The sequence below is a fragment of the Sus scrofa genome, chromosome 2 (assembly GCF_054392235.1).
Source record: "Sus scrofa isolate SSC_HxYL_T2T_F1_AM1 chromosome 2, Sscrofa_HxYL_maternal_Yorkshire_Landrace_v2.0, whole genome shotgun sequence".
In the NCBI taxonomy this organism is placed as follows: Eukaryota; Metazoa; Chordata; class Mammalia; order Artiodactyla; family Suidae; genus Sus; species Sus scrofa.
Window position 1 is genome coordinate 73,514,214 of NC_139384.1, and position 26,077 is coordinate 73,540,290.

Genomic DNA, 26,077 nt, shown 5'->3' on the forward strand with positions numbered 1-26,077 from the left:
ATGTTAAACAACTACATGTAATTAGACATATTCCTTATTTATTCAATAATAACAGCTGAGCATGGGCTACATGGGGGAACATTCTAGGAACATAATATATTCCTATAATATAAAATTATATTATTTTATCTCAAGGTCATTGTCAGTTTAATTAGTCTGTATGATGTCAAAATTGTCATTTTATATATTGTTCAATCAGTTTTCAATTTCATTTAATTCTTTTTACTACACTTGTTTTGTAACCATACTATTTAATCTGGTTTCATTTTCCTTGTCTTTATTTTCCATTTTTCTTTTTTTTAATTTAAGTATTGTTGATTTACAGTATTGTGCCAATTTCTGCTCAGCATAATGACCCAGTTATTCACATATATACATTCTTTTTTGCATGCTATCTTCCATCATGTTGTATTCCAAGAGATTAGATATAGTTCCCTTTGCTGTACAGTAGGACCTCATTGCTTAGCCATTCTAAATGTGATAGTTTGCATCTACCATCCCAAACTTCCTGTCCACCCCACTTCCTCCTCTCTCCCCTTGGCAACCACAAGTCTGTTTTTATTTTTATACAAGTGCACATATATTTACATACTTGGTTAAGATAGCACAGGTTAAAAAAAAAAAAAAACAGATGAACTAACTGCCTGATTGGATCTAGCATTATAATTGATAATACAGAGTGCATTGAAAGAAACGTGTATAATACAATGTCCCCAAATAACTAACAAGAAGAAAGTTACTCAGCAAAATTTAGAATTGTCATAGTTTGAGTAGGTTCTATGTGTGTAGACTGTACAGATCATTGACGGTTGGACAAAGATCAGAACTGTGACAAAAACGTGCTCATAGTGCTAATCAGGAAAATGATAAAACCCAAAAATAACAAAGAGAAGATTTGACCTATGAAAAAGTAGACAGAGGCTTGCTTCCTCTGCTATCAGACCATGTACAACCAATTAGTCAAATAACTGTCTACAAGACACAGGTAAATTAAGTTTTGCTGTGTGATCTTAATGATGACCAACTCTCATTTTCCATTCATTGCACTTGATAATCATCCTTCTGTGAAGTGTTGGTGTACTCTGTTTTCTCATGTTTCTCTCAGGCTATCCAATCTGCAAGTGCTTCATTTCTATGTCTTCCTTTAGTTACATTTATTTTCAATTTTTAATTATGTTTCCTGGAAATCAAGGGAACAAATAACAGCACATGAAATGTCACAGGAACCAAAGAAATTTTTTTGGTTACCATAGTCTCTCAGGAACCATTCAATATTATTAGGTCTTTATATTCACTCTCGTATCTTTCTCCCCCCACCACCACTCTCTCTCTCTCCTCCAGTATATACATATATCTTAAAACCAAGGTAATAAAAAAGAATGTGTACATATTCATTTACATATATTTATACTAGAATTTCTCGATGCCATTTGTACATTATCTTACTTGATCCATTTGAGCCTCTAACTCAATCAGGGTGGTTAAGGGTAAAAAAATGCATGGAAGTAACACAACCCCGGAAGCCAGGGTCTAGTGTGGGGGGGGGAGGGGTGTGTGTGTTTGGTTCATGCCTTGTGAGGTGTGCTAAGTCCTCATAGCAGGGGTAATGAACTCATATTTTCCAAGGTGAATCATACAGAGGTCATAATTTTATAACAGAAGTGATTCATTGAAACATATGGGCCACCTTTGCAATGGTTCCATAAAGTGCTAGAGAAACATCATGTCTATGAGGGATTCCTTGTGTCTTGCAGTTTAGCAGAAGCAGGGAGGTCATCTTCCTAAATAATCTCTGACACCTTCTTTCCTCACTTCCTGCCTGCACTTTACTCTCCTCACCCTGAATATCTTAAACAAATGCCTCAGAGCCTTTGCAAGGTCTTTTCTCCCTACAAGGCACACATTGCCTGAATGCTCATGGCTCCTGCTCTCTCGTTCTTGAGATCAAAGTTCAAATCACTTTATTTCCATGTTTTGCCTAAATAATGGTAAGAAGCAGCACTTGATCTTTACTCTTTCCCTTATAGATGCTTTTAAATTTATCCAAAGCTTCTGTCACCATGACTGAATTTTTGGTGCTCTTATTTTTTGGAACCCTATATCCATAGTCTAGACAGCACTTGAAACATTTTTGGGAAATTTTTAAAATTAATTTATTTTTAATTTATTTATATTTATTTATTTAGCTTTTTAGGGCCACACCTGTGGCATATGGAGTTTCCCAGGCTAGGGATCAAATCGGAGCTGTAGTCACTGGCCTACACCACAGCCACAGCAGCACAGGATCTGAGCTGCATCTGCAACCTACACCAGAGCTCATGGCAATGCCAGATCCTTAACTCACTGAGAAAGGCCAGGGATTGAACCCACAGCCTCATGATTCCTAGTCGGAATTGGTTCTGCTGTGCCACCAACAAGAACTCCTGTTGGGACAACTTTATGTTCCCCCAATGAATGAAATAATTTCACACTAAAACTCTGGAATACACGACATCTTGGGAAAAAAAATTACAGGTGGAAGAAGTTTATGAATTATAGATGACATGGGGACTCCCCTAAAGGGAACTGACCTCATAAATACAATATTGAAATTAACTGAGAAAATGTAATTAAGCAAAATATAAATAATTTTTTCCAACAATGTGAGTGAGCAATGTCTGCTTTTGTGAAAATAGGTCATTTTATTTGGCCCTTTCTTTGAAGGCACCTCTACCACATGGCACCAAGGAAGTTAACAAATGTTTCAGAATTTTTTCTTCTGGGATTATCAGAGGAACCAAAACTTCAACCCCTCATATTTGGGCTTTTCCTCTCCATGTATTTGATCACTGTTTGGAAACTTGTTCCTCATCCTGGCCATCAGCTCAGACTCCCACCTCCACACCCCCATGTACTTCTTTCTATCCATCCTGTCCTTTGTAGATGTCTGTTTTATCTCTACCACCATCCCAAAGATGCTCCAGAGCATCCACACCCAGAGAAAAGATATTGCCTATGAAGAATGCATCACACAAATGTATTTTTTCACACTGTTTGCAGGGTTGGATGACTTTCTCCTGACTGTGATGTCCTATGACCACTTTGCAGCCATCTGCCACCCCTGCACTACACAGTCATCATGAACACTCAAGTCTGTGGATTTCTGGTTCTGGTTAGCTGGATCATCAGTGTCCTAGATTCTTTCTTACAAACCTTAATGGCATTGCAGCTGTCCTTCTGTAGAGTGGTGAAAATGCCACACTATTTCTGTGAACTAAAGCAACTGGTCCAACTTGCCTGTTCTGACAGCTTTCGTAATGATGTTATTATGAATTTTTCAGCTGTGCTGCTGGGTGGTGGTCCCTTAGCTGGTATCCTTTACTCTTACTTCAGGATAGTTTATACCATACATGGAATCTCATCATCTCAAGGGAAGTATAAAGCCTTTCCCACCTGCACATCTCACCTCTAAGTTGTCTCCTCATTTTATTGTACCTGTTAAGGCATGTACCTCAGCTCTACAGCTACCCACAGCCCACATTCAAGGGCAATCACCTCAGTGATGTACACTGTAGTTACACCCATGCTGAACCCCTTCATCTACAGTCTGAGGCACAAAGACATAAAGAGGACTCTGCAAGCATTCTTTAATATGGCCATAAAAAGGCCAATTGTTTGGAGCTGAAGAAGTGTCATTTTTTGAAAACTCCAAAGCCTCAGAGCCAAAATTGCCAGTCTTTGTGGAAGTAGAGCTTGCTCTTTCTATTTATTTTCATTTCTTTGACTCTGACTTTTTGGGATTTTCTTCTTTGAAGTCAAAGAAATGCAATTACCATACAATTGCTGTAACTCACATAATTAAGCTTAGTATTTTCTCTCATATTCAATAGTTGTTCTCCTTTAGGATTTCCCACTCTTAAATTTGTTCTTAAACTTGAGTCTGAACAATTTGGGAATTACTGTTTATAATATGACTAGATGGATTTCTTAAAACAAATCATTCTCAAATAAAACCTATAGTACCAATTTTTTTTCTTTTTAAAAGAGAGTAGTTATGTGTTCTACTGAGTCATGTGGGGAGAGGAAAACTACTTAGTCTAGGACTGCATGGCCATTCATGTGTTTATAACAAGGAAAATCTCAGACCACAGAATTTGACTTTTGTGTACATCCTTCCTTTGAGCACCACTAGATTAACGGCTCTTCATAATATTCTGGACTTTAACATTTAGTGCTTTGCAAGGTGTCATTGAATTTTATTCTCCTCATTAGGATTCTATTGTCTTATTCACTTTTGTTCCGACAATAACTACCATAGGCACTGTCAAGACCACACTATCCTATACATGTCTCCTTATGGAGTTTCCAAGAAAACACACATTTGAATAAATCATTTGATGTTATAAATATGCAAAATATTATGAAGCAAAATGTTACAATATACCTCATATTACTGTGCAAAATATATATATATATATATATATGATTTCCATGTTGGACATCTATTACTTGAGTTTTGGAAGACATATTTTCATGTGGGCGATGTTTTTACATTGGAATTAAGGAGTTGATGGCTTGTTTTACATGGTTTTTATCAGATTATCTTATTGTTTCTGCTTGAAAAACTCTAGTGCTATTAACACATGAATTGTTCCTGCTTTAAATGAAACATTTTCATCTTTCCTAAAGTTAGTCATAATAATTTAAGGAGCAATGGAAGTATAATATAAATTTTATCCACTCTATATTCTCTTTCTGATCAGAAATATCTTCATCCTTATAATCAACAAGTGACTCACAAGAGAGGTTCAATTCCTGCCTCATCCTGTGATTCAGAGTCACATTTTTTTTTCCTCCATAAACATCTGTTTCCTTCCAATCAACTGTGGTTACCTGAAATGGATGTTCAGTGGAGTCACATCTTAGTACAGTTTTCTGAGGCAAGCTTGAATAATGGAATGATCACTAATATTGTCTCAATACCAAAGCTAATGTCAGAAATTTTTAAAAAAGGAATTTTTTATAATTGCCCTCCCTTCTACTCATTTTAATTGTTGTATCAGTAAGCTGTTGCTGTACAGCAAGCCAGTCTGAAAGCCAATGCTTTAACGATATGTTTGTTTTACTAAAATGAAATTGTATGTTGTGAATTGTTCAGATCTCTTCTAGGAACCTCAGCTGAAAGTCAGCTGAGGAGGCTCTGTTGATCTTGGCTGAGCATTCTAACATACTGGACACTCAGCTAGCTGAAGTCTAATGTATTGTGGCCTTAGCAAAGACAGTCAGGCTCTGCTCCATAAGTTCTCTCATCCTCTGAGTGGCCTACCTGAATTTGCTCACATTTCTAGAGTAGAGTACCCAGAGAGATCAGTTGAAATGTGCCAAGTCATCTGAAGGCACATCAGAATTTCCACCACATTCCATGGGTGAAAACAAATAAAAAACCCTAAGTCCAGAACAGCTACAAAGGTAGAACAATAAACTCCTTGCCCTGATGGAAGGTTTCGCTGTCACATTGCAAACATGGACACAGCAAAAGGTGGTGAATTGGGGCCAAGTCTACAAATGATCTCACAGAAGAATAAATTTCAATTCAGTAACATTTTATTTCCACTTCTATTTTCAGCAGATGAGTGATCTTAGGAAGGAGAGTGAGACTGATGAACATGTGTTTTCGTTTTTGTTTTTTTTCATGTTTTTAAATTTTTATTTATTTATTTATTTTTGTCTTTTTAGAGCCGCAACCACAGCATATGGAGGTTCCCAGGCTGGAGGTCTCATTAGAGCTGTAGCTTCTGGCCTACGCCACAGCCACAGCAATGCCAGATCCAAGCTGCATCTGTGACCTACACCACAGCTCACCACAACGCTGGATCCTTAACCCACTGAACAAGGCCAGGGATAGAACCTGCAACCTCATGGTTCCTAGTTGGATTCATTCCCGCTGTGACACAATGGGAACTCCTGTTTTTTTTTTAATTATTTTTAGTGAGATATCGTTGGTTTATTACATTAAGTAATTTTGTGTGTCCAAACTTATATTTATACTTCTGGGTACAGGAGAGCAGCTTCATAACCAAAAGTTTAAGTTTGTATCTATCACCATATATTTGATACCTTACCCACTTCACTCTCCTTTCAGGCACCTTTCCCTTGGGTAGAGAATTCTTCTCTGTGTATACATGTTCTCTTTTGTTTCATTTGGTTTGTTCATTTGTTTGGTTTGCTGATTTGTTGATTCTATTCCACATTTCAGTGAAACCACATGGTATATGTCTTTCTCCATCTGATTTATTTCACCTAATGCAATAACCTCAAATTCCACCCATGTAATTGCAAATTCAATATGCATATACTTTTTACAAATATACATGTCATATCCCTTTTACCCATTCATTTGTTGATAGGCCTTAGGTTTTTTTCCATATTTTGGCCATTGAGAATAATATTGTGATGAATTAGCGGTTCATGCATCTTTAAAAATCAATGTTTTCTAAAAGCTTCTGCACAGCAAAGGAAACACCCTAAATAAAAGGGAAAAGGCAACACATAGAATGGGAGAAAATATTTGCAAAGAAAGTGACTGACAAGGGATTAATCTCCAAAATATATAAACACCTCCAACAGCTCAATTTCAAAACAACAAACAACCACATTGAAAAATGGGCAGATGATCTAAACAGACAGTTCTCCAAAGAAGACAAACAGATGGCCAAAAAACATATGAAGAGATGTTCAATATCATTAATTATTAGAGAAATGTAAATCAAAACTACTATGAGGTACCACCTTACACCAGTCATAATGGCCATCATCAAAATGTCTACAAACAATAAGTGCTGGAGAGGGTGTGGAGAAAAGGGAACCTTATTACACAGTTGGTGGGAATGTAAATTGGTGCAACCACTGTGGAAAACAGTATGAAGAGTCCTCAGAAAACTAAAAATAGAATTACCATTTGATCCAGCAATCCCACTCTTTGGCATCTCTCCAGAGAAAACCATGACTCAAAAAGATACAGGTACTCCAATGTTCATTGCAGCACTATATACAATAGCCAAGACATGGAAGCAACCTAAATGTCTATCAACATAGGTGTGTATAAAGAAGAGGAGGTACATATATGCAATGGAATATTACTTAGCCATTAAAAGGAAAGAAAAAATGGCATTTGCAGCAACATGAATGGACATAGAAATTATCATGCTAAGTGACGTTAGTCAGACAGTGAGACACCAATGTCATATGCTATCTATCACTTACATGTGGAATCTAAAAAAAGGACACAATGAACTTCTTTTCAGAACATATACTGACTCACAGATTTTGAAAAACTTATGGTTTCTAAAGGAGACAGTCTGAGGGGTTGGGGGTTGAAATTCTATAAAATTGAGTTGAAATGATCATTGTACACCTATAAATGGGATAAAATTCATTGAGTTAAAAAATCAGTGCTTTTGTATTTTGGAGATAGATACACAGAAGTGGGATGGCTGAGTCCTATGGTAGTCTCATTCTTAAATTTTTGAGGAATCTCTAATCTGTTTTTCATAGTGGCTGTACCAGTTTACATTCCCACCAACATCACACACATATATGGACAATTATTTTACAGCAAAGACAAAAGAATTCACAATGGAAAAATGACAGTCTCTTCAATAAGTTTCCCTTTTCCCTACTTTCTTGGCAGAACTTATTTCTTGCATTTTTGATAATACCACTGGAGCAAGCATGAGGTGATATCTCATTGTGGTTTTGATTTGCATTTCCTTAATAGTTAGTGATGTTGAACATTTTTTTCCTGTGTCTGTTGGCCATTTGTGTGTCTTGTTGGAAAAAAATCTATTAAGTTCCTCTGCCCATTTTAAAATCTGTTGTTTTGTTGCCGTTTTTGTTGTTTTTAAGTTGTATGAGTTATTTGTATATTTTTAATATGAACCTCATAACTGACGGATCATTTGCAAATATCTTCTCCCTTTTGGTAAGCTCTCTTTTCATTTTGTTATTTTTTTCCTGTGCAAAACTCTTAAGTATGATGTAGTAACATTTGTTTATTTTTGTTTTTGTTTCTCTTGACTGAGGAGACAGATCTAGAAAGATATTGCTAAAACCAATGTCAAAATTGTCTGTTTTTTTCTAGAGTTTTATGGATTCAGCCCCAAAGAACCTGGTATCAGCAGGGGAGGTGGCAGACACAATTCTGTGTGGTGCCTGCAGCCATAGGCAACTGAGCAGAGGTGGCAGTGGGGCATGAGACCCTGTTCCTCTAGCCATTTAGGTGCCCATTACTCTTCCCACCCCAGCTCCACACTTGCAGTTGCAGAGTTGGTGGACCTTACCACACTGGACATAGCACAGGCATTCCCACAGCCCCAGCCCCACCACTCACCATCACCTTACCCCTATGGCAGCAAAGCCTGTGACTCAGGAATCCCAGATGCATCAGGAAAGCTCCTAACCCAGTGCTCCAGGCAGCACATCAGCAATACTGGCAACAGATAGTCAGTGACCCTAGAAGCACGAGAAGAAATAACTAGGGCTCACAGTGATACCTCTGACAGAGGTGATGGAGTGGAAAAGTGCAGACTCATAGCCAGAGACAGTTTAGGTATAACAATTTTTGATTGCTATGTCGTCACCTACTGGAAAATGAAAGAAATGCATCAAGTTTCTAATCCATAGAATCCTTTAAAACAGAGAAAAGTGTTTCCTGCCTCAGGTTGCACCAGTAGAGGAACAAATCATCAAATACTAAGAAGAAGCACAAAAACATGACAGCAACAACAGAAAAAAGAGAATATAACAGAAATTTCCTGTTAGCCTAGTGGTTGAGGATGTCACATTGTTATTGCTGTGGCTTGGGTCACCGTCATGGAACCAATTCAATCCCTGGCCTGGGAAATTTCACATGCCACAGGCTTGGCCAAATACTAATTAAATAAAAGAAAATAAAATCATCCAGAAGCAAAACTTCAAAGTTTGGATTATTACTATCTAACTGATACAGAATTCAAGGTAGCCTTCATATAGAAAGCTAATGAGCTATAAGAAAACTCAGGAAGTCGGTTAATGTCTTAGAAATAAAATTAATGAACAGAAGGAATACTTTACCTAAATGATTAAAACTTTAAAATCCAACAAAACAAAAATTCAAAAGTTCAAAAAAAAATCAAAACAAAACAAAAAAAAGAAGAAATAAAAAAACAAAGATGAAGAAAACATTAAAGCACTAGAAATCATTGGAAATAAAGCAGAGAGAATTAGCAAGGTTGAAGACAGAAATCCAAAGTGATACGTAAAAGAGGAAAGAGAAATTAGATATTTAAAATCAGGAAATTGGAGTTCATTGGTGGCTCAGCAGGTTAAGGATCCAGCATTATCACTAATGTTGTGTTGGTTCTATCCCTGAACTGGGAAATTTTGCATGCCTCAAGTGTGGCCAAAAATAAATAAATAAATAAATAATAAAATAAAATAAGGAAATTCAACAGGACCCATGTGAATGTTTTATGAAGGGCAACCTTGGGATAACAAGTAGGTATACCAGAAAGAGGAGAGAAGGAGAGGGGAACAGAGAGTTTATTTAAATAAAAAATAACTGAGAATTCCCCAAACCTGGGGAGTAACTGGACATACAATTCTGTGAAGCTAAACATTATCTAATTACCTCAGTGTTCAAAGACCTTTTACGAGACCTATTACATTAAAATTGTCAAAGATCAATAGAAAAAAGAATTTATAGGATGACAGCGAGAAAGCGATGAAAACATACATGAAACTCCCGTTAGGCCGTCGGTAGATTTCAGAGAGAAAACCTAGAGGCCGAGAGAGAGTAGAATGCCATTCACAAAATACTGAAAGACAACAACTGTCACCCAAGAATATCCTATTTAGAAAACTTATCATTAAGATATAAGAGAAATAAAGACTTTTTCCAGACAAACAAAAGCTGAGGGAGCTTATCAACCCTAGACCTGCAAAAAAAACAAAATCTATTGAAAGGAGCTATTCTACAGAAACAAAAGGGCAAAAGCTCAAAAAACATTGAGTAAGGTGATAAATAACCAAACAGAATCAGAAAATTGGAAAATACTAGGAGAATAGGTTTATAATTTAAAATATAAAAGGGAGAAAATGCAGAAAATATAATTATGACTCCTTCAATTAGGTAACAAACTCTCAACGTAAAATGGGATGATTGAGGCAATGAAAACACAAAGAGGAAGAGGAAAATAATGGAACCCACATAAAAGAAGGAAAATAAGCTCCTATCGGTGTGAAAAAGGATTATTTTTTAATCTATGAGATATCTTACACTAACCCAGGGCAATAACAAAACATAAATCTAGACTAAATAATTAGAAAGAGGAAACTGAAAAACACACTGTAGAAATTCACCAAATTAGTGCCAGACAGAAACACAATGAAAAAGAAAAAATGCAGATATAGAGCAACCAGAATACAAAAGATAAACCAGAACACAAAAGATAAAATGGCATTACTAAGTCCTCTCAATATCAATATCAATAACCATCCTAAACATAAAGGGGTTGAACACAAAAATCACATGTCACAGCGTGCCCGGATGGATTAAAAAACAAGACTCAAATACATCCTGCCTCAAAGAGACTCACTTAAGTTCTAAAGACAAACACAGGCTTAAACTGAAGTGATAGAAAAAGAATTTTCCAAGAAAATGGCAACCAAAAGAGGGTATAGCCATACTCATATCAGAAAAAAAAAAAATAGATTGCGTGCCTAAAAGAGAAAAAAAGACAAAGACAGACAATACTTAAAAGAGACAGTTCATCAAGAAGATGCAATAGTTATAGATATAAGTACCTAACTTAGGAGCATTAAAACATGAAATGATAATTAACAGACCTAAAGGGAGAAATTGACAGCAACAAAATAACAGTTTTGGACTTTAACACCCCACTTACATCAATGGATAAATTATCCAGACAGAAATTCAGCAAAGAAACAGCAGCTAAATAAAACATTAGATCAGAGAGATTTCATAGATTGTGTAGAAAATTCAGAACAATGCAGCAGAGTATACAGTCTGCTGAGGTGCACATGAAATTTTCTCAAAGAGAGACCATATGTTAGGACATGAAACAAGTTTCAATAAATTTTAGAAGCTTGAAATCAAATCATGCATCCCCTCTGATCATAAAAGTGAAACTAAAAATTAATTCCAGGAAAAAAGCTGAGAAAATCCAAATATGTGTAGACTGACCACCATGCTACTCGAAAAGTTTTGGGTCAACAAAGAAACCAAAAAAGAAACATAAAATTACCTGAAGACAAATAAAAATTAAAATATGGCATCGAAAAATACATGGGAAATGGCAAAACTGGAACTAAAAAAAATTCCTAATAATCTATGGTTTAACCTAAAATAACTAGGAAAAATGAAGCCTAAAATCAGTAAGAGGAAGGACATACTAAGATCAGAGCAGAAATAAATGAAACAGAGACTAAAGTACAAAAGAACAGATTCATGAAAATAAAAGCTGTTCTTTGAAAAGATAAATAAAATTGAAACTATTCTGCTAGACTCACTAAAAAAAAATGAGAGAAGGCTCTGATAAATAAGATTAGAAATGAAAGAGAAGAAATACTAAAGTACCACAAAACACTAAAGATTATAAGATGATGTTATAAACAGCTATACGATAATATATAGAAAAAAACAGAGCAATAGATAAATTCTTAGAATCATACAGTGTTTAAGACTGAACCATGAAGTAATAGAAATTCTGAAGAGATGAACACTAAAGCAAAAGTTGGAACAGTAATCAGAAAGCTCTAGAAAAATAAAAGTATAGAACCAAATGTCTTCATAGGTGAATTTGATTAAAATTCAAAGAAGATTTAATACTTATCTTTCTCAAAATTTGAAAAAAATTGAGGATGACATAATGCTTTCTAATGAATTTTAGTAGTCTAACATTATTCTGATACTAAAGCCAGACAAAAGCAACACACAAAATTAAAATTGTAGGACAATATCTCTTATGAACAAATATGCAAAAATCCTTAAGAAAATGTTATAAAGCTAAAGACAAGAATCGACTATTACGATCAAGTGGAATTTATACCAGGCCTGCAAGAATGGTTCAACATCTGCAAATGTCAATGTGATACACCACATTCAAATATGAAGGATAAAAAAAACATGATTATTTCAACAGATTCACTAAAAGCATTTGACAAGATTCAGTAGCAATTTATGAAATAAGTAAAAAATAATAATAATAATTCCCAACAAGGTGGTTAGAAGGAAGATATACAGCACAATAAAGGTTGTATATGACAAACTCACAGCTAATAAATAAAAATGAAAATATGGCATCGAATACTCAATGCTAAAACACTGAAAGCTATCTCTCTAAAATTAGGAATAAGGCAAGGATACCCAATCTCTTCACTCATTTATCATATCATTGGAAGTCTTACCAAGAGCAATTAGGGAGAAAACAAAGTAAAATTCATTCAAATTGGAAAGAAGTAAAACTGGCACTATTTGCAGATTACAAACTTTTATTTTATTTTATTTTTTTTGTCTTTTTGCTATTTCTTGGGCCGCTCTCGCGGCATATGGAGGTTCCCAGGCTAGGGGTCAAATCGGAGCTGTAGCCACCGGCCTACGCCAGAGCCACAGCAACGCGGGATCCGAGCCGCGTCTGCAACCTACACCACAGCTCAGGGCAACGCCAGATCGTCAACCCACTGAGCAAGGGCAGGGACCGAACCCGCAACCTCATGGTTCCTAGTCGGATTCGTTAACCACTGCGCCACGACGGGAACTCCTACAAACTTTTATATTTAAAAATCCTAAAGATTTCTCCAAAAAGTCTTATAAATAGTAAACAAACATAGTAAAGTTTCAGGGTACAAAGTCAACATGCAAAAATGACTTCAATTTCTGTATGCTAACCATGAGCCAAAAGGAAGGAAATTAAGAAAAGCAATCCTGGAGTTCCCGTCATGGCTTAGCAGTTAACAAACCTGACTAGTATCCTTGAGGACATAGGTTAAATTCCTGGCTTCACTCAGTGAGTTAAATATCCAGCATTGACATGAGCTGTGGTGCAGGTCATAGATGTGGTTCAAATCTGGCATTGCTGTGGCTATGGTGTAGGCTGGCAGCTACAACTCAGATCAGACCCCAAGCCTGTGAACCTGCATATGCCATGAGTGTGGCCCTAAAAAGACAAAAAAGAAAGAAAGTAAGAAAGAGAGAGTGAGAGAGAGAGAGAAAGAAAGAAAGAAAGAAGAAAAGAAATTGCAATTGCAACAAAGGGAATATAATACCTAGAAAAAAACTTAATTAAGGAGATGAAAAACGTGTAAACTAAAAGTTAGGAGACATTCTGAAGTAAACTGGAGAAGACACAAAGAAATAGAAAGATATTCCCTGCTCATGGATGGCAAGAATTAATGGTGTTAAAATGCACATATCACTGAAAGCAATCCATGTATTCAGTGCAACTCCTATCAAGACTCCTGGGACATTTTTCACAAAAATGAAATAAAAAATCTAAAATTAGCATGAAACCACAAGAAAACCCAAATATTCAAAACAATCCTGAGGAAAAACAACAAAGCTGGAAGTTTCTCATTCCCTGATTTCAAACTATATTACAAAGCCATAGTAAGGAAACATTATGGCATTGTCAGAAAAAATAGATGCATAGATGAATGGAACAGTATTGAAAGCCCAGATATAAATACAAATAAATGGATAATTAATTTACATAAAGGAGCAAAGAACATACAAAAGAGAAAGGATAGCCTTTTCAATAAATGCTGCTGAGAAACTTGGAAAGCCTTATAAAATTAAACAAAACTAGACCATTATATCACATTATATAAAAGACTCAACTCAGTTGAACATAAGACCTGAATCTGTAAAACTCATATGAAGAAAATGGTGATGTTTCCTAAGAGCATTTTGTCCATTTCTGTTTATTTCTTCTGGAAATATGATCAGATGTGTAAACAGATACAGGTGAGCCATTCAGAGGATGGAAGGACCTGTGGAGCAGAGCCTGAATGTCCCAGCCAAGGCCCTGGTGAGTCAACCTGGTATTTTAGGGCTGCACCATCTGCATAGGGGAGTTCCAGACTAGGGGTCAAATCGGAGCTGCAGCAGCCAGTCTACACCACAGCTCACAGCAATGCTGTATCCTTAACCCACTGAGCAAGGCCAGAGATCAACACACATCCTCACGGATACTAGTTGGGTTTATAATCTGCTGAGCCACAATAGGAGCTCCCAAATTGGCCTATTTCTGGCTACAATTTAAAAGAATGCTTGCAGAGCCCTCTTTATGTCCTTGTTCCTCAGACTATAGATGAAGGGGTTCAGCATGGGTGTGACCACAGTGTACATCACTGAGGTCACTGCAGTTGAATGTGAGTTGTGGGTCCCTGCAGAATGGAGGTACACACCTAAGCAGGTACAATAAAATAAGGAGACAACTGAGAGGTGAGATACACAGGTGGAAAAAGCTTTACACTTCCCCTGTCTTGATGAGATTCCACATATGGAAGTAACTATCTTATAGTAAGAGTAAATGATACCAGCAAGGGGAACACCACCCAGCAGCCCAGCTGCAAAATTCATCATCATGTTATTAAGATGTTTGTCAGAATAGGCAAGTTGAATTAACTGTTTGAGTTCACAGAAATAATGAGGGATTTTCAACTGTCTACAGAAGGACAGCCTTAAGGTCATTAGGCTTTGTAGCAAGGAATCTAGGACACTGATGATCCAACTAACCAGAACCAGAATTCCACAGAGCTGGGGATTCATGATGACCGTGTAGTGCAGAGGATAGCATATAGCTACAAAGCGGTCATAGGCCATCACTGTCAGCAGGAAGTCATCCAACCCTGCAAAGAGTAGGAAAAAGTACATCTGTATGATGCAGCCTTTGTAGCTGATGTCCTTTCTCTGGGTCTGGATGTTCCACAGCATCTTTGGGATGGTGGTGGAGATGAAACAGACATCTACAAAGGACAAGTTGGAGAGGAAGAAGTACATGGGTGTGTGAAGGTGGGAGTCAGAGCCAATGGCCAGGATGATGAGTAGGTTCCCAAACACAGTGATCAGGTACATGGAGAGAAAAATTCCAAATATGAGGGGCTGCAGTTCTGGTTCTTCTGAAAATCCCAGAAGAAGCAATTCTGAAACATTTGTTAGGTTCCTTGGTGCCTGTGGTGGAGGTGACTACAAAGAAAGAGCCAAATACAATGATAAATTTTCCACAAAATGGACAATGCTCACATTGTTAAAAAATGACTCTTTACATTTTCCTTAGATATATTTAATTATATTTGATTATATTTGCTTAATTAATTTCAATATTTTGTTCATGGATTTTGTTCCCTTTGGGAATTACCTATATATCTCTAATCAGTAAACTTGTTCCACTTTTAGTGTTTTTCTCAAGTTGTCTTATATTGTCATGTATGTCACACATTTAATGAGAAATGCAAGGGGAATGGACACAGAAGACTTGTGTTCATTGCTGCAATCTACCTTAATCTTTATTTTAAAGAAGTTAAAACACTGGTATAAGCTTACTAAATGTTCCACGTGGACATCTGAAATGAGAATTATAGCTTTTATCTTAGTTTTATTAGATCTCCTAGTCAGTTTCTAGGAATGAAGATAGAATTCCAGACACCTGAAAATTATGCACTTCTTAAAATTCCTAAAACATTAAAAATAATGTTTTAAAGTAATCTTTAAAAATGCTTTGCAAATTTGTTGTCTGCATCCCTGGCATAATTCTTTCATTCTATTGGGGAATATAAATTGAGTGCCATCAATGTTCCAGGTGCTGTTTAGGTGCTAAGTCAGGTGCTAAAAAACAACATCGGGTGGTAGTTAGGTGACTATCAGGTGTAAAAAACAAAATCTCCTAGGGAGTTCCACTGTGGCACAGTGGGTTAAGAATCATACTGCAGCAACTCAGGTTGCTATTGAGGTGTGGATTCAATCCTTGGCTGAGCACAGTGAGTTAAAGGATCCAGCATTGCCATGATTGTGAAGTATGTTGCAGCTGTGGCTCTGATTCAATCTCTAGCAAGGGAACTTCCATATGCCATGGGTGCAGCCATGAAAAAAAAGAAAAGCAAGAAATAAACAACACTTCTATAATCTAGTCATTGAGAAAAAATATATAGGCATATATTATGCATAAATAACAGATATATAGATAATATATATAATATCTGCCTATACACACACACACACACACACACACATATATATTCGCGGGTATGACAGATGCAGTGAAGAAATTTGAAAGCAGCTATCAGGAAAGAAAAAATAGAGGTTGCTATTTTTTATTGGTATTCAGGCAAGACATGAAAGGAAGGTAACATTTGAACAGAGACTTCAAGGAAGAGAGAGCAAGAACTGTGGTCATATCAGGGGAAATGTGTGCCAAGTGGGGAGAAGAGCCCTTGCAAATGCCCTCGGAAGGTACTTGTTTAAGATATTCAGTTTGGGGAGGGCAATAGGCAGGAGGGGAATGAGGAGAGATGTTGTCAGAGATTGCTGCTGGTCTCCCTGCTGCTGCTAAACTTCAACTCACAGGAGTCGCTGGTCCATATTATGTTCTTCTAGCACTTTATGAAATCGTTGCAAGGTAGCCTGTATGTATAATGGATCTCTTATATTGATTGCATTCTGACCTCTATGCATTAGAGTCACCTTGGAATATAACAGGCTCATATGCTGTTCTGATGACTTCTCATATATCCAAGGCATGAAAACAAAGACACATACACATAGAGTAGAACTTGGCTTCCTAGGCTGTGCTAATTCTACGTCTTTTTCACACATAAACACTTGATTAAGTTAGAGGTTGATAAATCTTGAGTTGGTTACATCAGATAATGTACGAGTAGTATCCAGAAATTCCAGCTTATAAATTTCCCAAGTATCAGTAAACTTGGTGCTCAGTTTGAGTATGACCAACTTATTCCTGTATTTAAGATACATAAAAATATGTTCAGTGATTAGATGTGTGTATATTTATACATGTACATATCTATAACCTTTCTCAAAAATGGACTTTAAGACATATGCATATATTGAGAGAGAGAGAGATAGAATGGACACAAGAGAGAGAATAAAGACCTAATAAGCTCAAATGGTCCTTGAGAGACTGGAAAGAAAAGCTCCTTTGGTTCTGGTGACATTTCATGTGCTGTTATCCTTCTGTGATTTCCAGAAAAAAAAAACAATTAAAAAGCAAAAATAAATACATCCAAAGGAAAAAGTAGCAATATCTCCATGTTTTAAAACACAAAGTTGTACAGTCTAAGAGAAAAAATGAGCAAGGAAATAAACCAATGCTTCATAAAAGGGTGTATATAAAGTACAATGAATGGAAAATGAAAGTTTGTAATTTTTAAGATCAGGCAGCAAAACTTGTTTTTCCCATGCCTGTGCAATATTTATTCAAATGATTGGTTTTACATGGTCTGATAGCAGAGGAGGTAAGCCTCTATCTCCTTTTTTATACGTGGCATCTACTCTTTGCTATTCTTGAGTTTCGACTGCTTGTTTTATTAGCCATAGGCAAACTCTAGTCCTAGTTCTGATAGTTGCCGTATTATCAATAATCTATGTGGTCTATACACATAACACCTATACATGCTGTGACAATTCCAAACTTTTTGCTGAATAACTTTCTTCATGTTACCTGTCTAAGGACATTGTATTATACACACATTTCTCTCACTGTATTTTGTCTTCTCAATTAAAATGCTCAATCCAAACAAGTGGGTACATCACCTGTTTTGTTTTTTGTTTTTTTTTTCAGCTATGTGTTCTAACCAAGTATGTGAATATATATGAACTTCTACAAAAATAAATTTAGAAAAATGTAAAGTTGGGAAATGAAAAGAAAGACAAAGAAAATTAAACCAGGTTAAACAGTACAATTTTTAAAAAAGCATAATAAAAAGAATTAACTGAAGCATTGAAAACTACTTAAACAAGAGTAAAATAACAATACTTTATGATATCAGTATGGATTAATGAAGGTAACAATGACTTCTAGATAAAATAATATAATATAATGACATATAGATAAAATAATGTAATATATGTCCCTATGCTGTACAGTGGAAAAAAATTGTGTTGGGGAAATAACAATAAAAAAATTTAAAAATAAATAATATAATAAATTGTGTTCCTAGAATGTTCTGATAGGAGAACATACTAAATTATCATTGCTGAGGAGATCAGGATTTGGTCTCATGATATACGGATGTTTAACACATGGTAAGGTTTGACTTCAATTTACTTGGAAAGAGAATCATTGATAAAAGGTGGTATGAATATCTGTCTGTCTTGCAAGAACATGAAGTTTCCACCTCCCTCAAACATGTTACACAAAATAAGAGAGATTATAACCTCAGTGTAAGAGTAACCAATATGTTAGATGGACATTTTGAAATCATCTGTGAGTAGGCAAAATCATCTTAAATAAGGCAAGAAGCTCAGAAATAAGGAGATAAACAGATTTAACTAAAATAAAATTTGTGCCCAAAAATATGCCCTTGATGTCAGTTGAAAAAAACAATCACTTATAAAAATTATTTGAAAGTCTGTTTACCATAGAAAAATGGGCATATATTATATGGGTATATAATAATGACAGAAAAATCAAATTGGGTGACCAAAGTGTACTAATTCAGTATATAGTTTAAGAAAATAAGGAATCACTTTCATACCATCACCCAGTGGAAACACTTAAAAATCTGTCAAATTTAGACTGAGTACTTTTGAACTAGTAGCAAGGGAGTACTCTTAGATTTTTCTGGCAGAAATGTGAAGTGTTACAATATTGTAGGGAAAAATCTGAAGATAAATATAAGTAGTCAAATATTCTTTTACTCGTATTCTTCAGTGTTGGCATAACTGACATTCTGGGTCAGATGATTGTTTTTGGTGGAGTCTCTCTCCTGTGCATTGTATGGGTCTAGAGCATCTCTGCCACCTACTGATCCCTTCCTGTGTGACAGCTAAACTCCCCTGGATATTGTTTAATATACCCTGAGGGAAAAAATCATTCACAGTTAGAACCATGGTTTGAACTTCAGTGTCTCAACACATTTTTGTACATTTGGTATAAAGTAACTTAATGATAAACTATAAGACTGTCAGAATTAGAGGAGTGCAGGCACATCATAACATGTTAAACAGTCAAAAAAATTTTAAAAAATTATACTAATGATTGCAGGAAAATACATGAGGAATTATTAAGTAAAAAGATAAGGGGGGAAAAGGTAGGAAAAGTGATAATGCTACAACATAAGAGCATTTACCATGTGTACAGGATCCTATTCATGCATTTGCATAAAAGTGTTTGATTATGTATGTATGTATGATATAGAAAGATAAATTTTGTTTTGTTTTGTTTTCCAGCCATGCTCATGTCATGTGGAAGTTCCTAGGCCAGGGACTGAACCACAGCAGTGACAACACTGAACCCTTAACCCCTAGGCCACCAGGAAACTCCAGAGAAGAGAATTAAAAAAAAAAAAAAAATTAGGATCTTGGAGTTCCTACTGTGTTGCAATGGATTAAGGATCATGTTTTGCCTCAGCTGTGGTATAGGTCATGGCTACAGCTCAAATTCGATCCCTGGTGTAGGAACTTCCACATGTTGCAGGTGCAGCCAAAAAAAGAAAGAAAGAAAAAAAGACATTAACATCTTTTGGGACAAAAACCTCAGTTAGAATGAAATTAGGCTAAGTTCAGTGGTTTCAAAACAACAGTATGTAACAAAATTAAATAATAATCTGTAAGTTACATGAAATGTGAAATAGTAATAATTTAATGATATCAGCATGGGTCAGTAATATAATATTAAATTGTCAATGACTTGGAAAGAAAAGGATATAAAAGAAGAGTTTTTATAACATTGGGTGAAAAACATACCTAAGTTATAATTTCATTTTACATAAAGATTTGTTGTTTTCAATATGCTCAAAATGGTACAGGAGATCTTGAGTCAAAGGGTGAAGAAGAATGCCTTCTAAGTGATTGCCACGTGTGTTTCAACTTTCAGATATAGATTTAATAACAAAAGGTGAAATAAAGGAATATCAGATCAAGATGTAAAACTTCTTGTAGAAAGTATATAGGGTGATTTATTAGGACTAAAGATGCAGGACTTTCACTATCTTTTTGCTTAGAAATAACTTGCAAGTGAAGAACAATAATGTGAGAGTTCAATTCTTTCAGCCAAAAAAATAAAACAGAAAAGCAGTGGAGAAAGCACACTATGACCGATTGAGAGATTTAACTATACAAAATTTATATAGATTCACAATTCCCCTCAAATATGTCTATACATAATAACAGAATGAGATGGCAAATGGTTAGTTTGTGAAAAAAACTCATTGTTTGAAAGATTACAGTCTAAAATAGGAATTCACTTTCTCCAGTACTTTTCTAAAGAAAAGCAAAGGACTCACAGATAGTTCGAGACAGAGAAGTAAATGGCTCACACATCCATATACATATTCAGCCTCAGAGATACTGAAGTAATTGTAAAGAAAGCTCATTAGCATACCCCTTTTCACATTTAAATTTTTAATTTTATTCTCAGAAGATATTGTGGAAAATATTTCCCCTGTAACTGCTGTTTCAAGAGATTTGCATATATTCCTTGATGTACATATTTCCCATTAATATGAAAACACAGTCAAATGTGCCCAGTCTTTAAGAAACTCTTTTATGTCATTTTATATCTGTCCAGCTTATACCCTACTTCTCTACTCCTGTTACTTAATAAGCTATCTGGACACATATTCTATTTTTACTGAAAGCACTTTATGCCTCTCATCCCTCTTTCATATTTGCCTCCATTCCTATCATTTATTAGCATCATTGAACATTGCCTTACTGATTTATCTCTAGCAACATTAAAATACACTGATATTTTAATAAAGCAAGTAAACAACCACAGTGGTCTCTAAGCTCTAAGTTTGGCTGAATTGATTCTCAGGTGACATCTGATAAATATTTTTTTTATTTCATTTTATCTGATAATTTTCTGCAGTGTCTTTTTGGCTCTTGGAACTCACCTGCATGAGAACTCTGCAAGTAAGTGCTCCCTGTGAAAATCTGAATCTCTTCCTAGATGGTTTATGATGGAGACTGAAGAGCTGTCCTCAGAAGAGAAAACAGGTAGGGGTCAAGCACTTGCCCTTTCACCACCTAAGTGGAGACTTAGGACTCCAAAAGACAACCTGACTTGTCCATGCCCAGGTTGTACAAGCTCAAGAATACAGCTGAGGAGATATTTACAGCTCTCTATGTCTACTCAATAGGTACATTTCCCTCATGTTATAATGACCCATAAGCACATTATTTCCCTGTGGATACTTGTCTGGACAAAAAAAGAGATATTTTTCTTGCTGATTCTCTGTTCTCAGGAGACCAGGCTGTAAGGTGAATTCAGTTTTTATTAATCCTTCTCCATTAACTCTCTTTCCTTAAAGGTCTAAACCATCAATATCTTATCCCTAACTTGATTTTAAGTTTTCTCCAGATCGAGGCTGAGGCAGCTGTCTTGACTAGGTCTCTGGAACTGTCCATGCCTTGACTTTTTGTGGGGACACATCTCACCACACCTTAGGAAGATTTTTATTCCCATCTTTATAAGAGGAACTACTATATTTCTTTAATGATTACACAATGCAATACCTGGTTTCCTGACACTTCTGCTAAAATATTACAAACTCCATAGTTATATCTGAAGTTAAGAGCTGTTATTTAGCCCCTCAATATAAAATGCTTGTTAAGTTACAATAGATATATTTAATATTTAAGCTCCATAACCTACCTTAGCACATTTTAGGGATTATCTGCTTGAATTTTAAATAAATTCATTCTGTGAGGTAGGACTATTATGCACTACATTCTCCATTTTAAAACTGGACTTAGAGGCGTTTAAGGTTCTGATGAAGTATTCAAAATTTTGACTATGTTAGCTTCCATAGAAAGGAATAAAGCTAGCAGATAAAATGAATAAACTAATCTCTGTCTTTAAGGTTACAAGATTAACTTGGATTACCCAGGTTGGTATAAATAATTTCAATGAATTTCTAATGTGGAGAGAGGAAGAAGAATTGGAATTATAGAGAGATTTGAGGATGCTAAACCACTGGTTTGAAGGTGGAGGAAGGACCATGAGACAAGGAGTGCAGGTGCCTACTAGAAACTAATCTAGGAAGGAAATGCATTCTTCTCTAGAGTGTCCAAGTAGATCGCAGTTTTTGCCAGACATCTTAAATTCATCCCAATGACAGGAATATTTGATCCCTAGAACTTTAATTTTCTTAAAGCCGCTAGTGTAGTGATGTGCAATAGGAATGTAATACACACATTTAACCCATAAAAATGGTTTGGAATAGCTAAGTTTAGCCTTCTAAATTCAAATATTTAGTTTCCCCTGGATAAAGGTGTTGTGTTAGAACCTCACTTTAAAAAAAAAGATGAAAATTAGAAGCAGTTTAGAGGTATTTGACTTATTTTCTGGTTTGTTAAATTCCTCATTGCATGAATATAAATGTTATTCTACTTTGAGGACATAAGATAGGAAAATTAACTCATCTCAAAAGTAAGGTCTCACATTCTATTTGATATCTGATTATCTAAATGTACACATTCCTTGAATTTCATATTAATAAAGACATTTTTATTTTCTTATTTACAATTTTCTATAAAGATTATAGAATTATAAATGGGTCTGTGTGCATATACAAATATGTGTCTGAATGTGTTTTTAAGATCAAATATATAAAAATAATACACACACAGGCACACATACCCATTACACTTGAGTGCATTCTTTGGACTATACAAGTATTTTTACGAATTTCATTTTTTTCTCAAAACATACTGCAGAAGCTGTGTTTATTATTCTGCATTGTCTTCAAAAGTAAATCTATGGGAATGACATTTATAACAATTACCAAACAAGGCAGAAAATTTATTGTACACATTTTTGGTTTACATACAAATCGAACCAGTCAGTGTGTACTGTAAATTTTTATGACTTTAAAAATTCTTCAATTTCTACACTTCAATGAGCACAATTTATTGTTTACTATTAAGCTTTATTAAATATATTAGGATGTTAAAACTCTAGGGTGCATGCCAGGGTATTACATGGAGCACACAGCTGAGTCACACCAAATTGGGGTATGAGATATCTCTTCTAACTGGGAAAAGCAAAGTTTCATTTGTGGATATCCAAGTAGTCACATTAAATTAAAACAATTCAGCACTATTCACAATAGTCAAGACCTGGAAACAACCAAGATGTCCAACATCAGATGAATGGATTAAGAAGATGTGGTATATATACACAATGGAATACTGCTCAGCCATAAATAAGAACAAAATAATGCCACTTGCAGCAACATGGATGGAACTAGAGACTCTCATCCTGAGTGAAGTAAGTCAGAGAGAGAAAGACAAATACCATATGATATCACTTATATCTGGAATCTAATATATGGCATGAATGAACCTTTCCAGAAAAGAAAGTCATGGACATGGAGAACAGGCTTGTGGTTGCCAAGGGGGAGGGGGAGGCAGTGAGATGGATTGGGAATTTGGGGTTAATAAATGAAAACTATTGCCTTTGGAATGGATAAGCAATGAGATCCTGCTGTATAGCACTGGTAACTGCTCACTTGTGATGGAGCATGATAACGTGAAAAAAAATAATGTATACGTATATGTGTAACTGGGTTACCATGCTGTACAGTAAAAAATGACAGAACTTTGTAAATCATCTATAATGGAAAAAATAAAAAATCATTATTAAAAAAAAGAAATCTATATTAATCCATGAAATCATTGTACATTTTAAATATTTTGAATGAGATTTGGAGAAAATATTAAGAAAGTAGGAAATGGACATGTGAGAAAACTGTCCTATCAAACAGCTAACACTGTCCCTATCAAACTCAAAAAAGTGAGGTACTTCAAATCGAAGGATGAGTTGAATCAAAGAAATGAAACTTACAGGAAATAAAAAGGAGCAAGTTCTACCTTCACAATCCCATCAAATAATGTCAAATTATGTCCCCAAAGCTTTGCATCCTGCAAAAATGGGCACTTTTTCAGCCCTATATATCTGTCAAAGTATGTCTCTTTACAGTTGCCATTCCAAAGAATTTTTTCAGAGCTCTCTTTTTATTCCAGATTTTTCAAGATATAATGCACAAATTCTGGACATATTGCAAATATTGAGTTAGTGGGACTCTTCTGATGGACTTAATGTTGGCTGAAAAGAGAAGATAAAAGCAAACAAACAGTGCATGTGCTTTATTTATATTTTAAAAAGATGTACGTGACATACAGCACTGTTTAAGTTTAAAGTATACAAACAGCATAATGATGTGACATATATTTTGTGAAATTATTATCACAAGTTTAGTTAACCTCTATCATCTTGTATAGCTACAGAAATAAAAGAATCACATGAGTGCACAGGCCTTTGAGCTCTCTCATCATCCATCCTTCAATGATGAGGACACATATATGTATTTAGATATGTATGTACAAATTACCCTTCATCAACATGAGGATTATGGGCACACACCCTTTGCTAAGTCAAAAATCCTCATATAACTTTAGAGTCACTTCTCCATATCCACAGATTCAACCAACCTTATTAAAATAATGTAAATTGCCTTCATTGTCAACTATATTTTTTATAGAGTAATGCAATTGATGAGTATTCTTTTAGAGAGGCAAGAGAAAAATTACTTGGGATGAACACATATAATCTGAGAAGTAATTATTTTAATAGTTCTAGGATGCCCCAATTAAGAAGTGGAATTTCCAAATATTTCTGATTCAAAGGTATGAAAATTTTGAAGTGGGAAAAAATTAAAACCACCTATATACCAGAGGGAGGAAAAGCTTAATAAAGGATGCACTGAAATTATATAGAGAGGCCAATCCAAAAAATAGAAATCCCAGAAAATAAATAGAAGTAGAAAACTTTATTATACAAAGATAAAAGTATCCCTACTTCTAGTTCTGAGAATTTGAGTTGTTCAACTAAGGGGATTTCATCACCCCCAGGATAATTGGCGATTTTATACATGGCATCAAGTAGAATCTCTTCAGACCCCTCTTTATATCTTTATTTCTTAGACTGTAGATGAAGGGGTTCAGCATGGGCATGACCACAGTGTACATCACTGAGGTGACTGAACTTGAGTGCGAGCTGTGGGTAGCAGCAGAGCTAAGATATGTGCCTAAGAGTGTACAATAAAATAAGGAGACAACTGAGATGTGAGACCCACAGGTGGAAAATGCTTTATACGTCCCTTGAGCTGATGAGATTCCAAGAATGCAAGCAACTATTTTAGAGTAAGAATAAAGGATACTAGCAAAAGGACCAACACCCATGAGGACAGCTGCAAAATACATCACCAGGTTATTAAGAAAGTTGTCAGAACTGGCAAGTTGTACCACCTGACTGAGTTCACAGAAAAAGTGGGGGATTTCCAAATCTGGACAGAAAGACAGTCGCAACACCATTAAGCTGTGTAACAAGGAATACATGACCATCATTATCCAGGACAGCAGAACCAGCAGTCCACAGAATCCAGGGTTCATTATATCCATGTAGTGCAGGGGGTGGCAGATGGCCACAAACCTGTCATAGGCCATCACACTCAGGAGAAGATCGTCTAATCCTGCAAAGAGTATGTAAAAATATATCTGGGTGATACAGCCTTTGTAGGTTATGACTTTGTTCTGGGTCTGAATGTTCCACAGCATCTTTGGGATGGTGGTGGAGGTGAAACAAATGTCTACAATGGACAGGTTGGAGAGAAAAAAGTACATGGGTGTGTGGAGGTGGGAGTCAGAGCTGACAGCCAGAATGATGAGCAGGTTTCCAAACACAGTGATCAGGTACATGGAGAGGAAGAGCCCAAATATGAGGGGTTGCTGTTCTGGATCCTCTGAAAGTCCCAGAAGGAGAAATTTTTCAATTTGTGTACTGTTCCCTGGTTCCAT

General features: G+C 35.7%; 2 protein-coding genes and 1 pseudogene across 2 annotated transcripts; 1 reads left to right on the forward strand and 2 right to left on the reverse strand.

The window, feature by feature from the left end:
• The first annotated feature begins 2,716 nt into the window (after positions 1-2,716).
• On the forward strand, positions 2,717-3,664 carry LOC146405460 (olfactory receptor-like protein OLF4; annotated as a pseudogene).
• A 10,629-nt stretch (positions 3,665-14,293) lies between these two features.
• Positions 14,294-18,403, reverse strand: LOC100522853 (olfactory receptor-like protein OLF4). The gene is made up of 3 exons (XM_085011699.1): positions 18,321-18,403; positions 16,895-16,991; positions 14,294-15,223 (listed from the first exon to the last, which is right to left on the reverse strand). Exons 1-3 carry the CDS (start codon positions 18,401-18,403, stop codon positions 14,294-14,296), a joined length of 1,110 nt encoding a protein of 369 aa, XP_084867825.1.
• A 6,705-nt stretch (positions 18,404-25,108) lies between these two features.
• LOC106504264 (olfactory receptor-like protein OLF4) lies at positions 25,109-26,077 on the reverse strand. The gene has a single exon (XM_013994649.1). The coding sequence runs from the start codon at positions 26,075-26,077 to the stop codon at positions 25,109-25,111; it is 969 nt and encodes a 322-aa protein (XP_013850103.1).

Excerpts from the sequence above, each read along its gene's own strand:
- LOC100522853 (XM_085011699.1), bottom strand. The coding sequence starts at position 18,403 with ATGTTTGAGGGAGGTGGAAACTTCATGTTCTTGCAAGACAGACAGATA. Across the intron at positions 16,992-18,320 it reads ATCAATGATTCTCTTTCCAA|GAATAAGTTGGTCATACTCA; the intron begins GTAAATTGAAGT and ends TCTTAAATACAG. Across the intron at positions 15,224-16,894 it reads CTACTCGTACATTATCTGAT|TCACCTCCACCACAGGCACC; the intron begins GTAACCAACTCA and ends CTTTCTTTGTAG.
- LOC106504264 (XM_013994649.1), bottom strand. The coding sequence starts at position 26,077 with ATGGAACCAGGGAACAGTACACAAATTGAAAAATTTCTCCTTCTGGGA.